At 36.4% G+C, this 18,642-nt stretch overlaps 1 protein-coding gene across 3 annotated transcripts in view; it reads left to right on the forward strand.

Moving 5' to 3' along the window:
• pard3ba (par-3 family cell polarity regulator beta a) overlaps positions 1 to 18,642 on the forward strand; it is a 166,906-nt gene that overhangs the window by 85,189 nt on the left and 63,075 nt on the right. For all 3 annotated transcript variants that reach the window (XM_079856494.1, XM_079856496.1, XM_079856495.1), the window contains exons 12-15: positions 2,831 to 3,004; positions 10,982 to 11,111; positions 13,646 to 13,775; positions 14,656 to 14,768. In XM_079856494.1, coding sequence (XP_079712620.1) covers positions 2,831 to 3,004; positions 10,982 to 11,111; positions 13,646 to 13,775; positions 14,656 to 14,768 — 547 coding nt within the window. The remainder of the gene's footprint in view (positions 1 to 2,830; positions 3,005 to 10,981; positions 11,112 to 13,645; positions 13,776 to 14,655; positions 14,769 to 18,642) is intronic.

The following is an 18,642-nucleotide window of genomic DNA, read 5'->3' on the forward strand; positions in this document are numbered from 1 at the left end:
TAATATAAATATACATTTGCTCATAATACATAATTCATTCAACTTGAAATGTTACAATTTAACATATTTGCACATGTATTTGTGCATATTATAATTAGATTAATAAATGCATTAAAAATCTGTCATTTTAGTGTTATTTTTACACTATAGTATGTGTTTTAGTTATTTTGTTTTTAAATATTTCTATTTAGCTTTCTGTAGTAGTAAGAAATGACTTGTTTCAGTTAGCTTTCAAAGCAAAGTTTCAATTTTCTTTTTTTAAATCTATTATTTTATCTAATTATTTTAGCTTTATTTAAATTAAAAAGGAGATTTAATAGTTTTAGTTTTATTGAACAATTAAAACACTGGTGAAAAAAAAAAAGGTTGTTATTTAATGTTAAATATTGCATTAACTACTTTAAGCCTATTTAAATTCAAAGTAAACACTTGGTTTACATAATATAAATGATAAATTCACAAAAATTATTCGACACCCTAAAATGTGCATTCATAAGGCATAGTTGTCACCCACTTAAATGTTCCAAATATTGTATTAGTTTGTAATTAGCACTATGTTTTGGGAAGCAATAATACAAATCTTGCTTAAATTTAGTAGAATACACCGTAGTATGCTGTGATTCACCCAAAGTGGCCTCAAACTAAAAAAACAAAACAAAACAAAACAAAAGTAGATGAATGATCAGACGAATAGTGGCCATCGTAGCCTGTTCAGGTTTGTCGTGGTGGTTCGGGTTATGCTGTATCTGTTGTAATAAGTGAACCTTAGCAAGTGTCGTCAGAGAGATATGAATACTCGTCTCCTGTCCTCAATCAGTCCAGTCAGGCAGCAGGTGTTGTGTGTGTGTGTGTGTGTGTGTGTGTGTGTGTGTAGATAAGGCCACATCTACTGGCCCCTATCAGCACTCCAGTGGAGAGCGAGCTGCATCACAGGCCTCCATCAGAGAGACGCTCAAAGAAATAGACATTTTCAAAGGCTGAGCTCTTCATTTGACTTCGGCCGTTCACCCTTATCACTCGCATTCTGTTGCTCCTCAAGCACTCCAAGATTGAGATCAAATGGGCTTGAATTTAAAAGCTCCATAATTTCTAGAATAAATGATCGGAATGCAATTACTTAGTAATAAAGAAAAACATGTCGTGGGCTATCTTTGGAGCTCTTCATGAGGTGGCGTCCTTCACGAGGGCTTTAAAAAGCCGTCTTGGGTTGTGATCTTCCAGACGGTCTGCTTGTGTATGCATGAGTATGTTTTCTCAATAGATGGGCACAAGTGTTTGTGTCCGTTCTGCCTGAGACCCCCTCCCAGGTCGGTATCAGTGGTCTGCGGTCAGTGACCCCGCTCTAGGGTCAGGATCATCCGCCGTGACACAGACTCTCAGGAGTCTTTAGCGGCTCCAGTGGCTTTTAGCTGCTAATCTCTTTTGTTCCTCCTCAGCTGAGTTTTATTTAGGAAACCACAGCTGTGAACCTTAATCCAATTCACTCCAGCCTGGTCCTTTCACACTAATGATATGCATCTGTAATTGTATCTGGATTCATACTGGGATGCATTAAACATTTAACAGTGGGGCTAGACACCGCATAAATGTTTTTAAATCACACTATAGGGCTTTAGTGCTGGGAGTAGCTAGCTAAAAGTAGCACTGCTGCTAACTTAACTACATGTTGTAATGTGACAGTAAAGAGTAGTGGCGGTTCATTGAAAAGTACAGATTCAAAAGAACAGTTCGTTCACAAATCGGGTTAAAAGTATATTTAATGCTCCAATCTTGAATGAGATGTGTATGTTGATACAATGATTATGTATTACATTTCTTTTCGTTTTTTTCTTGATACATACTGTATGTGCATTTTATATCTTATAGTTATATTATAAAACATTTAAGAACTTTTAATCGTATTAATCTGTCTGTATCTAGTACTATGAAATGAATTGTATTTTATATTCTGTTTTTAATATTTAATTTTAAATTCTGCACTGAATTTATTGGTAAATTATATTATCTTACATTGAAAATGTAAGCACTGCCATGATGATTTATAATTGTTTTTATTTTTATTTAGGTTTTGTTTCATTGTTTTTTTAAAATATATATTTAATTTGAAATATGCCATTGAATTTATAGTAGAATTATATATCTTATTATAGTGAAAATTTAAGAGCTTTTCAATACATCTATAACTAGTGCTATGGTATGTAGTTCAGTTTTTTTAATTATAATTTAATTTTGGCACTGAATCTGTAGGTAAATTAATGTATATATCTACCTATTATATATATATTTATATATATATATATATATATATATATATATATATATATATATATATTTATATATATATATATATATATTTATATATATATATATATATATTTATATATATATATATATATATTTATATATATATATATATATATTTATATATATATATATATATATTTATATATATATATATATATATATATATATATATATATATATATATATATAATGATATACTGTATGTATATGTGATTTATATGATATATAATATGTATTTGTATATAATAATGTATAATATAATGCATATGAGTGTGTACAGTAGTACTACAGTAAAAATGTATGTGCATTAAAAATATTAATCTGTCTATAACCACTATGATTTGGGACTCAGTAATAAAAATAATAAAAATAGTACAAACTTTAATAAAGTTAGTGTAGTGCTTAGTGTAGTTATTAGATGACGACTTTTTAGAAAATACTTTTTTCCACAGACGTTTAACCACTATAAATTCTGAGTAGCTCTACGTGTGGAGTAACATTGGTGTTTGTCTTGCCTTGTTTGCAGGATGGTCGCTTGCGTATCAATGACCAGCTGGTAGCTGTTAACAGTGAATCCCTGATCGGACGCTCCAACCACGATGCCATGGAAACCCTGCGGTACTCCATGTCGACTGAAGGGAACCTCAGAGGAACCATCCAGCTGGTGGTTCTGCGTGCTCTGGAGCGCTCGCCTGCACAGGTATGCCCAGTACCTGTACCGTACCATGTGTACCACTACAGACCGCTTACCCGCAGGGCCTCTGAACCCAGGTCACTGACCACAGCCCACCGGCATCACCACTATCGGCATCACAGGCTGTCAGGTGACCTCTGAATGGTAGGCCCTGTTTACACCTGGTATTAAGATGCGTTTGGTCGATCTGATCACAAGTAGACGAGGCAGAAACATTCCTGTTTATACCTGGTGTTTAATCTGTCTCTTTTGTCCACTTTCAACCACTTCTGTCCTGATATCTTTAAGGGGAGGGTCTGTGTATGGGTTTTTCAGATCTTTCAATCTAATTGACAAAATAATTATTACTCTCACAATTTACATATAAACACAAAAGGAGATGACGGAAAACATACGGCGAGCAGCAGATTTAGTTTCTGCGCTGTAAGTGTGTTAGAAATCAGGAATGGTGAGCGAACATTGTGCTTGGTACATTTTACTTCTTCAAACCAAACTTGGAGCTTAATGCCGACAAAGTTTAAATCCTGTCTGGCTAGCGCGCTTCCAATAATGTTTACGCATTAGGTCAGTAGGCGGAGAGAAGACGGTCTTTTGTGGCTGTTCGAATGCGTTCGACCACATGAGTGTTTACGTTACGAAAGCAATCCGGTTGAATGCGTGGTTGAAAGTGGTCAAGCTCAAATATTTTTAGACCCCGTTTACACCTGTATTTAGTGTCGTCCACTTGTGATCCGATCAACCAAAACGCATCTTAATTCCAGGTGCAAACAGGGCCTTAGCTAATGTGCACAAGGAAACACACACACATGCTGTGGCTGAAAGGGGAAACATTTTTGTTTTGACTTCCTCCTTATTCTAAGATTTAAATTACTTAAGTACTGTTGTTATCCTACAAGGAGAACAGAAAATAGGCTTCTGATTAAAAAGCTGTGTGCCAATAAAAAGCTCTTTGTCCCAGTTAAAAAAGCCAAACAAAATTGGGGTCTGTTATATGAGTTGCCATGTGAGTTATTGCAGTATGATTGTGGACATTGGGATGGAGGTCCTTGAAATTAAATCAGTATAGATCCATTTTTTATTATTATTTTTTTACACGTGAAGATTGTTCTTTTCCTTGTTTTTCCTTGACTTCATGAGAAAGCGCTTGTTCTTCTCTCCTGCTTCCTGCTTTTATACTAACATCGTGCACATGCTTGTACAGTATATTCATGTACTATTTTCACTTATTTATTAATGGAACATATACTTGTCAATGTCTGCTTTTCTTTTACTTCTTTTCTGTATCGCTGAAGTTTTCTTATTGAATAAAATAATCTCAAATCTTTGCATGCACTCTGTTTCCTTTTAACCCTCTGGGCTTTTCTAACCTTGATCTTCTCTGTTTATTCTCTAAATTGCATGTGTTGTCATACTTTTCTTTCTTTCAGCTTTTGAGAGATTTATCCAGTTCTTAAACTTTGAGAGTTGCTGGATAGAGTTGTGTAAGCAGTGTGTACACTACTGTTTAAAAAGTTTGGGGTCCGTAAGATTTTTGTACCTTTTTTTTTTTATTCAGCAAAAATGCATTAAATTGACAGTGACAGTAAAGAACATCTATAAAATAAAATGCTGTTCTTTTGAACTTTTTATTAATCAAATAATCCTAAAATTTATCACTGTTTTTTGCAAAAATATTATGCAGCACAACTGTTTTCAACATTGATAATAATAAGAAATGTTTCTTGAGCAGCAAATCAGCATATTAGTATTATTTCTGAAGGATTCTGAATGACAATGCTGAAAATTCAGCTTTGCATCACAGGAATTAATAACATTTTGAAATATACTAGAGAAACGAATTATATATTAAATGCATTATTGGTGAGCATTGGACTTCTTTGAGAAACATAAAAAATTATAATAATAATGACCCCAAACATTTGAACGGTGGTGTATATGCTATATCTGATCAAAATATTCTGAAAATCACAAAAAATGAAATATTAAACTGGAAATTACGTGACTCAACAGGTGAACATTATATTTAAAAATGAGAAAGCATTAGAAAGCAAGAATCTGAGAAGCATAACATTGCATCAGATCAATGCATTTCAATTGAGTCTATATTCTCTTATAGGCAGTTAATGCACTAACAATATGCAATGTTAACCCATGCATTTCCACTAAACACCTGTTTGAAACCTTCAGTGTCTTTAGGTCTTCAGTGTATAGGTTTTGTTTGTGCTTGCATTAATGGGACAATCGCTGAGAAGTTTTTCCCTCTTTTAATATTGCCAGTTTTTACATGTGTTTCAGGGGGTCCGCCATGTTCACTGGGGTCCCCCTTTTGTTAATGTGGTGGTAAGTTTAAGGAGTCACTCTGTGTATTAAAGACCCTGCATGACGATATCCTTGATAATAGATGCGGTTTCACGTGATGAAATCAGACAAGTCAGCAAAAAAATAAAAATTAAATTTAACATGATAATGGAGACAGTTTCCAAACTCCAATTGTACATATGGAAAAATGTTTATCACTTCAGGAAATAGGTGTCTTTGTTATCTAAGCATATTTTTTCAGAAATAGGCTCATATTCAGTATGTTTTTTCCTTTCTTTTATGGGAACTAGTGTTAACGCACATTTTGTTGGGGAGGTGGATCAATTTCCATGAGTCGGCAGCTCACTAAAACATAATTTTTCAACCAAGAGATAGTAAAAAAACTGCCGGAAGTTTTTCTTTTGATCTTCCGAGGTCATATGGTAAAGTTTCTAAATGCTTAGAAATATTCAAATGTGACTTGATTCGAATTTAAAGTCTTTGTATCCAAGGTTAAACTGGGATGGTTCATCAATTCCGACAGCTTCTCATCAACGTCCAATGAAAATGAAGACAAATAGTTATTGACTCCACTTTCAGCGGTCTGACTTTGGGTGGGTGAAGACTGGAGTATTATTGGGGAACATTAGCTTATCCTCAACCCAATCAAGTGGTAGAAAGATGGTGATCGGTGCGGGCGGTAATGGCGCTCAATAGAAGGTGATGTGTCGCTGCGATGCATTCTTCATTAATCACATGCAGACGGAGCGATCAATATGCCATTAATCACCCAGACAGAGCTGAGTGATAAGAGAACGAGTGGGAGGTTAGAGAATCAAAAGTGTTTGTGGACTAAACTTAATGAGATGGTTCCGCAATTCAAGAAAAAATACTGAAATCAAAATAATAAAAAAAAGTATAAAACCAATTGACATGGTATTATCATGGATTTTTGTAATACTAGATTAAAGTATTCCATCACTGTACCATGGTACCAGCACAGCACTTTTTTGTAATAATTTTGAATTATTTTTTTGTAATTATTGCTACTGTACAAAAGTTTGGGTTCAGTAAGATATTTTAATGTTTTTCAAAGAGGTCTCTTATACTCACCAAGGCTGCATGTATTGGATAAAAAAAAATACAGTAAAAACAGTAATATTGTGAAATATTATTGCAATTTAAAGGAACTATTCTATTTGCATGTATTTTAAAATTTAATTTACTCCTGTGATTCAAAGCGTCATTACTCCAGTCTTCAGTGTCACATGATCCTTCAGAAATCATTCTAATATGCTGATTTGCTGAAACAATTCTAATTATTATCAATGTTGAAAACGGCACAATACTTTTGAGGAAATCGTGATACATTATTTTCAGGATTCTTTAATGAATAGATAGTTCAAAAGAACAGCATTTATTTGAAATCTTTAAAATCTTTACTGTCACTTCCGATCCAATTAATGCATCCTTGCTGAATAAAAGTATTAATTTCTTTTTTTTTTAAAAAGCAAACTATTGCACAGTAGAGTACTTTAGAGTATGATGATTTCATGTGAAACCTCCATCTTTGTTCCTCCTTCCTCGTTCTTCTCCTTCCTGTTTCTTCCCGCCCAGTCTGATATCTAATCCCGTTACCTCGCTGGATCTCCTCTTGCTCAGCAAGTTAATCAGATTACGCCATGGGTTCCATGAATGAAAGGCAAATTTTGGGTTTTAATGAAAGGCTGCCCGGGGCTACCCTGAGGGTTCCTCACCTCAGCTCACCCTCACTGTTGCCCGTGTGAAGAGGGGAGGAGACATCCATGGGTTTAGGGGCTTGTTTTGTTGGCTCTTTGTCTACGGCGGTGGACCCAAGCTCCCTTGTCATTGTTGTCTGATTAAGACGTGCAGCACACAGTCTTTGAAGATGTCAGAGAGATTCTCGGTGTGTGTGTGTGTGTGTGTGGTGTTGTTGGAGTTGTACTCCGAAAACCAGGATGAGATTTCACTGAATGGCAATATGATCATGTTATAGACATGTTGACCGATGCAAGGAGAAATTATACTTTGACATTTTCTTCAGATGCTTGTGCTTGTCAAGGCATTGTAATGCAGTTGCTACTAGGGCGCTCTAGGTGGTTGTTTTTATTTTGTGGTTGCATTTTATCACTCACCAGGCAAAATTCCTTCTTCTACTCAAGCCACATGATTTGAGATGTTATTCATGTCTGTTTCACACATAGTGCTGCATGCAAGATTAGATTTAGTACTAGTTTTGCAAGATTAGTACTAGTGGCCCGGGGTTTGTTTAAATCAGTGTGAGCAATAGTAATAGTGATCTTCGCTTTAACAAGCCCCACTAATAAGGACGATGCAGCGGTTGAAGTCGGTTGGAGGTGAACATGTAAATCAATAATTTCGACTGTTTAAATTGACTTTTCATTTTTAGTTTCCCTCCGTCTGGATTCTAGCCGTTGCTGTCCCATCATTCTTCAAGTACCTTTTGATATTTTCCTGCCAGCTCTCTATTTTTGTGTTAGACACATGCCTACGTTAACCGTTGTCAAGGCACAGATCACAGTGAAAAATGTTGCTTAGTCTCAGCATAGGGGGGTTTTAGAGTCGTTTTTTTGACAAACATAATCTCTGAGGAGAAAGAGAGCCTGGGAATCAGTTGTGTTTGGTCCATTGATGATTCCCGTGCGTCTGGAGAGACAGCGAGCAGGAGGCAGATGACAAGAGTGACGTTTCCACGTGTAAAGAACCATCATCCCCGCTAATGACTGTCCTCCAGCTGAGGCTTAACGTCGGAACAAAAGAACGAGGCTTTCATCTGTTTTTCCCCGCCATGTGGAATAGTACGGTATGAATGCATTTAAGCACACTTTGATATGGTGATATCCTAATACCTTTCATGTCCGTCCAGTGAGCCTGGGCTGTGAGTAGTGTGTTTGCGTTTGTAGCATGTGGTTTGTATGACAGTATAAAGTCTACAGTGTTCCTCCTCTGGGTTAGCCGTCCATACAGTGACAGCTGTAGCTCCTTTGTCGTCTGAGAAGAATCCATCAGGACGCGTCATTCGGTGGCCTCACGTCTTCATATTGACACATGTTCCCGTATCTGTCTCGACTAGTACTGTCTGGCAGGATTGCCTTTGGCTTATTAATATTTCTAAATATGTCAGGGTTGCTTTTATCCTTTTGTCATTTACAGTTTGTTTTCAACAGATTTTTTTTCTCCAATATGTTTTTTCTAGATCAGGGTAGTTTTCTCACAATTGATGTCAATGTCTTTAAGTCTCTGTAGTGTTCCGTCTAAAACATGCACGATTTTACACTACCACTGAAAAGTTTGGGGTTCGTAAGTTTTTTTGTTTTTTTTTAAATAAAATGTTTTTGAATTAAGTCTTTTATGCTCACCAAAGCTGCATTTATTTTACCAAACAACAGTAAAAATATTAATATTGTTACATTTTTTTCTTTTGACATATTTTAAAATTTAATTTATTTCTGTGATGCGAAGCTGAATTTTCTGCATCATTACTCCAGTCTTCAGTGTCACATGATCCTTCAGAAATCATATGCTGATTTTCTGCTCAGAAAAAAATTCTTATTATTATTATCCATGTTTAAAACAGTTGTGCTGCTTAATTTTTATGGAATGCATGCTTTTAGGGAAAGCATGATGCATTTTAATTTAGTCATTTTGATATTTTGATGAATATAAAGTTCAAAAGAACAACATTTATTTGAAATACAAATCTTTTGTTACATTATAAATGTCTTTACTGTCACTGTAGGTCAATTTAATGCATCATTTCTGAATAAGAGTATTTATTTATTTCCCACCTCAAAAAAATATACAGATCCAAAACTTTTGAGCGGTAGTGTACAGTAGGTTGCTTGCATTCAGGTATGGAGCATCATTATGTGTCGTGCTACTTTTGATGAAAATGACGAGACTTGGTAAAAACTAAATGTTTATTTACGCTCCTGTAAGCCTGTTTATCGGTCCAAATGGGTGTTTCCTCCAGAACGAGTGAAGGTCTCTGCGTGTTACTGTCTTTCCGTGTGGCAAAGTAATTTAATTCCTTTTAAGCTTTTATCTGACTCCATTTTATCACGACCTCGAATTTAAGTTAGATTGCCAATTGGTTATTGGTCAGTTATATAATAGTTTAGCAATACATTTGATTGTTCTATTTAACTCTTTACTTATATTTTACCCATTCATATTAGGAAGCTATATCACTCAGAGATCCTCACACCTTGTTTAACGTGGGTCTCACGATCACAATCTCGCCAGCTTCGGTCACTAAACAGAGGTAATTGCTATATACGTGAGATCGGTCGCATTCACGCTTACACAATCAAAGATACTTTGGTATAGCCCCCGTGATTGCATACAATTGGCCACTACTACAGATATAAGTCAACCAACTTTACTCGTCTTACAATAGCTTTGGATTGGCCATGCCGTGGTTTCCCACGTACACTTATCTAAAGTAACATTCAATTAAAACAGAGGTAAGACACACCAAGATTTAGGTTGGTCAAGCATCACTTTTGCTGCCCTAAACGGAAATTCACTTCTTGTCTTTGCAAAACACGTACACTTGAATTAGTGCCAAATATTAGTTGTCACTAATCTGCCGCAAAACTTGCGGTAACATACGAATCCGTTCAATCTACTTGGGAAAACAATTTCAAATTCAGTCGGAATAAAATCAAATGTAACCATTTATTATGTCAGGTAAATATATCATGCCAATTTCATAATCAGTTCAAAGATAATAAATACAAAACATAAAATGCTCTGGAATAAAGAGAAAAGATGCGAACCTGGCATTAGAAAATACATGATGCTGAGAGTCTCGGCCACACTCAGCATCACAGGCTAATTTGAGCTACAAATCGCCCAGAGCCTCTTGTTGCAATTCATTATATACCCAGACCAAGACAGGAACTTCTTTCACATGGAAACATTTACTAACAACGGGAATTTGCATTCAGAGCTTACACCTTTCGGGAGCAGGATAGCAGCTCTGTGTGCGAGTGATCTCTAAACTCTTAAATACCTTATTACCTTTTGGTTTACTTCTTTGGGAATGAGACCTTTGTACCAGTCGCACGGAGACATTTCAAATGATACCAAACATGTGTTATACTGTATGATACATTAAACCATATAGATTCTTGGGTGAATTTTGGTGATCTCAGCATGAGAGAGAAGGAATGTGGGAAGAAGGAAAGAGATGTAGATTAGGATGATGCTGAGGTGAGACTTGCGTCTCGAATGGTGCACAAGAGTGTTCAAATGTTAATTTCCTTTGTTCTCTCAGAGAGTTGCCCTCTCTTCCAGTTTTTTTCCAGTCTTGCACTCCATATTTGAATATACTTGAATGTAAATTTCAATACATTTCATGCATTCATGTGAGGGTAAGTTGAGAGTAAGTAAACCATTTTTGAGTGAACTCCCTATTCCTTTACCTTGTTTTATTGTACTGCATGGCAAGTTTCCTCTTGTTGACAGTCTGACAGCATGAGCCCAACATGGAACAGATATGGAAGTTGGTCACCATGCTTTAAAAATGTGTGTTTGTTGTCAAGCCTTTCTCCCCATTAGCATCTTCCAGATTATTGTTTTGTATAAGTCTATTCATTTTCTAAAATTAATTCTCTACAAATTTTCACTCTCTTCTAGGAAATTCAGGAAGACAGTCAATCTCTCCCTAGAAACGACTCACCTGTTCATCATCATCCTAACAGCAACTACACCAACAGTTCCATACCACCATCCACAGCGAACAGCCGTATGTACGAAGCTGCTCCTCGTAAGTGCTCATAAGCCTCACATGCATTGATTAAATTGCTGGAGGTCACAGAAAGTTGCTGTACTGTTAGTTCCTACCAGAGCATGTGCTATGGTAATATTTCCCCCAGAGCGCCTTTCTGAAGATTCTGCTCAGGGCCGCTCGCTCAACCCAGAATGCCCTTTGTGATATGCTGGTTTGAGAATATGTGAAATAAGCAATAGCTCTAAGGTTATGGAGTTCAAATATTTATATATATTTAATTAAGTTGCAAACCTTATACATAAATGTAAAGTAAACATCTAAATTTAAAATGAAGGAGAAGAAATTGAAGGGGTGTGTGGAGAAGCAAAGATTCATTTTGTGATAAACTCACAGTGAAGTTCTTTTTCGTTCTTTGCTTAGGGGTAAAAAGAAGTTTGAAATACTGTTGAAGCAATATATTGTTAACAAACATACCGATGCCGTCTACTCTGATGAGAGCGTCGTTTAGTGTGACCCGTGCTGGAAAAATGAGTCGCAATGAACACATTTTGAGCGAATTTATTTTCACATTCCCTATTAAAACACCTTCAAAATGATGTGTGATTTGTTAGAATCAGACAAAACATGATTGCTGACTCTATCGACTTCAAACAGGTGTAGCTCAAAGTCAATTTTGAGAAAAGTTTTCTGACGGTTCCAAAACAAAATCACCTAGCAACCATACCTTAAAATCCCTGGTAATAACACCAAATTTGGCAAACACCAAGTCAAACCAGTTATTCAACTTTTTTTCCCCATGATACCACAATATTAAGACCTACTGTACCGCATAATATACTGTAATGTTACACACTTTCCTCTCAATAACAATATAATGTTACACCCTTTCCTCTCAATAACAAAATAAACATAAAACAAAAACAACAGCGGTGAGAAAACAGCACGAGATCTGCAATTCGCCACTCCAGTCATGTCACCTCAATTTATACCATTTATACGAATTGCTTTAAAGCCACAAATATCATAACTGTTATCTATAGGCCTACTGTAATGAGATATTTACGAAGTTCATCACAAACAGAAAGACGAATGAACGTTTGCTTGAGCGATTGAAGGTTGTGCACTGGCATGGAGTGAAATATTAAGCGTCACGCCGCTCCGCTTCGCGCACATGCTCTGGTTCTTACTGGGCTTCCTAGACATCTGAGGTTTCCAACTGGATCATGTGACGGATCACATTGTTTCGCACGATCGCTTTGGTGGTGGTCGCCAAATCACGTTCTGTGTGAATGCACCTTCACTTATTGAGTGCATTTTTAACAGCACACCAAATGACAAAAGTAATTGCTTTTATATAATGTTAAGTGCTTTCATCTAAATTCTCTCACTGTTAAAGAAACAAAAGAAATTGATCAGTGCTCAGCAACAGAAAGCATGCTTTCATCATCAACACCACGTGAAGAGAGCTTTGCTCCTCTGTAAGAGTACCAAATGAGTTCATTTTCTCTGCCGCCTCATTTTCCATGCCAGCGTAGCTTTCCATTAGCTTTTTCGACTTATACAAGTTGGAAATCTGCCCATCTCATCAATAGGGATGAAAAAGCCAATGACGATATTTTTGCTACATTCCCTTCCGTTTTTGTGCAACGCGGCCTGACCTTGAAATCATTAAGCTGATGAAATGGATTCTAAGTGGGCCTTATTAGCATACTCGCAATTGTGCCGAGCGCTCGAGAACGGATAACAAACTGTTTTAAATTCACACTATTCTTTCCCCGCGCTCTCCAGAGAGTTGCTGTGCCAACACAAAAGGCTTTTTCCATGTTTTTTGGAAACCATTGTTTACTGATTAGCGTCTCTTGTCCGTCAAAGTATGTGACTGTACTTTAGTCGCACAAAGAGGGATGTGATATTTACACGCATCTCATTTTAAATTCAGATTACTTTCCATGCTTGTTTCAGTTAGATTTGGTAAAATCTGAAAAAAAAAAAAATCAAACAGAACTCGTACAAATGCCATTTTGTTGAGTTTTAACAAGGTATAGTTTTTAATCACGTGTTTTTACCAGCATTAATATTTCATGTCACTGCATATGACAGTCACTCTGGACTAACGATATGATAAATGTCTAAATGGTGGAAGAAACTGGGACAGTAGTGCAGAACATGAGCAGTAATGGAGATATTTCAATGTTAGTGTGGTGTGTAGTGTGGTCATTGAGAAGGTCTCAAACACAGCCGTGTGTGTTTTTCTCACATGATTCACAACTGAGTGAACCTGGTCAAGTGTGTCTTATTCCTCATAATGGCAGGATTTTCAGTTTTTCAGAAAGAAATAACTCGCCCTCATGTCATTTCAAACCTGTATGACTTTATATTTTCAGTGGAATGCAAAAGGACGTGTTAGTCAGGTTGCACATTGCTTTTTCATACAGTAGAAGTGAACTACGGCTGTTGAGCTCTAAAACTGACAAAAAAACACAAATCTTCTGAATCCATACGATGGCTTTGTGTGATGGACATCAGCTCTAATAATGGTATATAACATTAAATCTCATATTTCCAAACAGCTCCACACAGATCCCATGGCGAAAGACAGGAACTGCCGGAGGAGGACTACGATGAAGATGATTTCCCCCCTCCGCCTTCTGATCAGGACCTGCTGGAAACAAACCTTCTGCACAAACACCAACAAGATCGGTTAGTTATAGAGCTCAGAATAACATCAGAGATAATTTCTTTGAGTTCTCTTATCATGAAGCCAGATAATCTGGTACTTTGATCAACGCTCAGTATCCTGAAGGCTTATTTCAAAGACTTGAACACAATGATACCATGTAGAATAATTATTTATGCCATTTATCTAGTTGTGCCATCAAATATTAATTCAAATACCTAATTTTATCCACTTACATATTCTTATTTACTTGTATACTTGCATATTCACACACACACACACACATATAGAAACAATCATATACAAAATGGTGGACAGAAATGAAATTAATTTTGATTGTAAATACTCTTGTATTTAATTCAGTACTAAAAACGTATATGAGATATCTTAAGATAATACTTTTATGCAGCAAGGATGCATTAAATTGATCAAAATTGACTTTTTATACATTTTACAAAGTTTCTGTTTCAAATAAATGCTGTTCTTTTAAACTGAAGCAGCACAACTGTTTTCAACTTTGATAATAATAATATAAAATGTTTCTTAAGCAGCAATTCAGCATATTATAATTTCTGAAGGATCATGTGACACTGAAGACTGGAGTAATGATGCTGAAAATTAGATTAGAGTAAATTATATTTCAAATATATTTCAAATATATAGTAATATATTATTTCATAATATTACTATTTTTAGTGTATTTTGATCAAATAAATGCAGCCTTGGTGAACATCAGAGGCTTCATTCAGAAACGTTTAATTCCCAAACTTTTGTATTTTATGTTTTAAACTGTTATACTACCGCATTACAGGATGTTGCTTAGATATTAGATCAACCAAACTGACTTGTGAAGAACAATTAGCATTGCCATCAAGAAGTTTTTTTTTTTAATCTGTCTTGTAGGGCTGAAATGGAGCCTGTTTCCTATGTGATCAACCCCAACAACCAACAATACCCTCAACAACAGAAAGTCCCAGATTACTCCAACAACAGGTCCTCTAAGAGCATGGATTTAGGTACGGAAACACACACATACACCACATCTACCAGAAACTACCCACAGAATAATGTCCGGATAAAATGAACTACATCTTGTGGACATAGTTTTAACACCCAACTCAATTAAGCAAGGCTGACCAGCACACTATACGCAAAATCAGCAATTCCCCATCTTACAGACCGGTTTCGAGTGCTAGGATGGAGCAAACTACCACAATCTAGCATACTATACTGGGACTGTTCAGACTGCACCCTTTTAAGTGAAATGGTGTGTGTTACAGTGTTGCAACTGTTCTTAAAGCCTTATAGAAAAACCTAAAGGTTATACTGAGACTTTTTAAGGTTTTGGTCTGTATTTCTGAACATAGTGGAAACCGATTGCCTTCAGCGCAAAATAAAGCCCTATAGCTACACATTTCCCAGTATTCGCCATGGATGACCCCGATAACTTATCCCCTCTCTTTTCCACCGGCTCCGGAAACATGAGGGATATTTCTGTGCTCCACAATGGGAAGTTTTCGCCCGTTTCCAATTACATTTCATTAGGGTGGAGTATTGGCTTCAGCGCCACTGCCACTGCGCTAATCTCCTCGCTGCTGAAAGCTGATTGGTTTTCATTACCCACATCTCATAGTGTCTTGCTTTGCTGCCATCTTTTATCCTCCATCCAGACCTTTTCCCCTCTATTTATTTCTTTATCTTTCTCTCTCACTTTTTCGTTTTGTTCTTTAAGTTACTCTTTCAATTTTTCTGTGTAGGCTTTGTGGCCTGTGGTTCAGTTGCTGTTTCTTTTTGTCCTTGTCTTTGACCTTTTTTTCATTTCTTTTTGTCCTTTTTTATTTATATTTAAATGAATATATACACTATTTATGTAGTTTTAAACTGAATAAATGTAAGTCTTTAAAAATGTCCTTAAGAAGAACAATCATATTGTTACATAGGCATCAGCATTAGGTCATTTACTAAAAATATTTATAACTTTTATAATTTTTAGATATATAATTTTTTATGTATTGTTATTTTTCATATTTCTATATTTCATATTTCTTTTTTCATTTAACATTCAAAATAAAACCATAGTAATTTAAAAAAAGGATTATTCATTAAAAGTACATATTAATAATAATTTAACAAAAAAGTGCATCAATGTAGAATCATTAGGGTGCATATACGTGGTTGCTTATATTTTGTTTAAACTAAATTATTTAAAGTTTTCAATTTCGAGTCTTAGATAAAGCTGTAAAATGCATGCAAAATTAAAAAAACGATTACCATCAAAGGGCTTGTTTTTGGAGGGTTTTTGGGTAATGGATTTCCAGTCAGGGTCATCTGTAATGCGACTGAAGTTGAGAGCAATTTCAGATATTTACTCTAGCATTAACCTCTGTCAGAGTAATACAGGTCATTTATATCCAAATACATGAATAGCCAGCAAATTTCTTCATTGTAAATTACAAGCATTCTACAAACCTTTAAGGTAATATATCCATCACCCAAGGGTCCACTTTTCTTGTCCTCAAGATGCTTAATTTCAGTCTGGCTAATGTTTTCTTCTGTGATATTGCGAAACGTTGAAAGACAAAGGTTTACTTCAGTCAAGCGTGATCCCTATGAAAGATTTGGCTGGAGTTTTGGCTCGGCTCGAGTCTCTCCGAAAGAGCTTTATCCTGCCAGTCGCATCATTAGCAGCTGTATGTGTTTTTCTGGGCAGGAGTTCATGTGAAAATGCTCTTAATTTCTCATTTGCTGATTGCTTTCAGGCCATTTACCTTTACTGTTATGCAAAAGTGCAATACACTAGCCAAATGGGGTTTTATCGGAATATGTAGCCTATAACTATTTTACATTTTTCTGCAGAACATTTTAGTAAAAAACCCACATTTAATGCTGAACTGTTGTGCCTGGATGCCAGGTCACAGTAGTCCTAAACAGAGGTTCGGAGTGGATCGCTAGAAGGCACTGGGTGTTGCTGTGGTGTTTTGGGTGTTTTGATAGGGAATTAGGCACAAGCACAAGCAACAAAGTACCAGGCTTTAGGCATTGTTGCTAGGGGATTCTAGATAGTTGCCTAGAGTGTTTGGGTTGTAGGCCAAGGCGTTCCTAAAGGGTTCTGAGTGTTGCTGTGGTGTTTTGAGTGGTTGCAAGGGTGTTCTGCACATTGCTATTGTGTTTTAACTGTTGCTAGGGAATTCTAGATGGTTGCTAGAGTGTTTGGGTTGGTAGCTGAGGCATTCCTGGGGTGTTCTGAGTGTTGCTTTAGTGTTTTGGGTGGTTGCAAGGGTGTTCTGCATGTTGCTAGGGTGTTTTGGTGTTGCTAAGATTTTAAGGATTGCTGCTAGGGCATTGTTTTGGTGTTTTGGGTGGTTGCTAGAGTGTTTGGGTTGGTAGCTAAGTGATTCCTAGAGTGTTCTGGGTGTTGCTTTGGTGTTTTGAGTGGTTACCAGAGCGTTCGGCACATTGGTAGGGTGTTTTAAGTGTTGCTAGGATGTTCAGGGTTGCTGCTAGGGTGTTGCTATTGAATTCTAGATGGTTGCTAGAGTGTTTGGGTTGGTAGCTGAGGCATTCCTGGAGAGTTCTGAGTGTTGCTTTGGTGTTTTGAGTGGTTACAATGGTAGGGTGTTTTGCAAGGGTGGTTTTGGGTGGTTGCAAGGGTGTTCTGCAAGTTGCTAGGGTGTTTTTGTTGTTGCTGAGATGTTCAGTGTTGCTGCTGGGGCGTTGCTAAGGGGTTTCAGGTGGTTGGTAGCAAAGGCATTACTATAGGATTCTTGGTGCTGTGCTGTTTTGGGTGGTTTCTATGGCATTCTGCGTGTTGCTGTGGTTTTCTGGGTGGTTGCTGGGATATTCAGAGTGGTTGCTAGGGCTTTCAGGATTGTTGCTAGGTTTTTCAGGGTGGCTGCTGGATTTGGCAAACAGCTAAATATATAATCCATTTTTATAAATGTTTTTTTTTTTTTTTTTTTTGCGATGCTTCTTATTCGTGTGTGATATTTGGATGTGTTTTTCTGCATGCATGAGTGTGACATTGTGTCTGTGCTATGTTGAGTGTGGATAATCCAGATTTGTACGCACTTTCAAGCATTCAAAGGCAAACTATTATCCCCCTCCCCCCCTTTATTCTTCTGTACCTATTTTACCCCCATCAACCCTGTTTGTTCTCTCACATACGTGTCCGTATGTACACACACGTGTGTAAACCCACACCGGCTTGCACAAGCCTCTCTTGCAGTGTTTTTTCTCAGCTGGGGAAATTGAGCTCATAAAAGATGAAAAGGCTTATTTAAGAGAAATTGCAGTGTAATGAAACCCCATTATTGTATCCCATGGTGCAATGCCTGTGGCAGCAGCTGCTCTTCACTGCTCAATCCTGTTTGTGTGGATTAGTCTCTCTCTCCCACACACAGACACACACTTTCTCGTTTTCACCACTCACACTCAGGCCCACACACTAATAATTCCTTGTTGTCCTCCACGGGGCGCTACCGTAAATGTCTTAGATGTGTCATCATGGCTTGCACAGATGTAGTCGCTCATATGCACTGCACTTCCTTTTTCTAGGGAAAAAATCTGAGCTTTCTTAAAAAAGATACATTTGTTTGAGAGGCAAAATGAAAGGCAAAGATATATTTTATAATGTATATTATAGTCTAAAATATAATATTACTGTTCAAAATTTGTGTCTTTATTATAAATGTATACTTTTATTTAACAAGGATGCATTCAATTGATCAAAAGAGACAGTAAAGACATTTTTAATGTTACAAAAAAATTCTAGTTCAAATTAATGCTGTTCTTTTGAGCTTTCTATTCATTGAAGATATTTGTATTAAAAATATGTAGCAGCACAACTCTTTTCAATAATAATAATAATAACAATAATTTTTTTTGTTTTTT

This window comes from Squalius cephalus (assembly GCF_949319135.1).
Source record: "Squalius cephalus genome assembly, chromosome: 2".
Lineage (NCBI taxonomy): Eukaryota > Metazoa > Chordata > Actinopteri > Cypriniformes > Leuciscidae > Squalius > Squalius cephalus.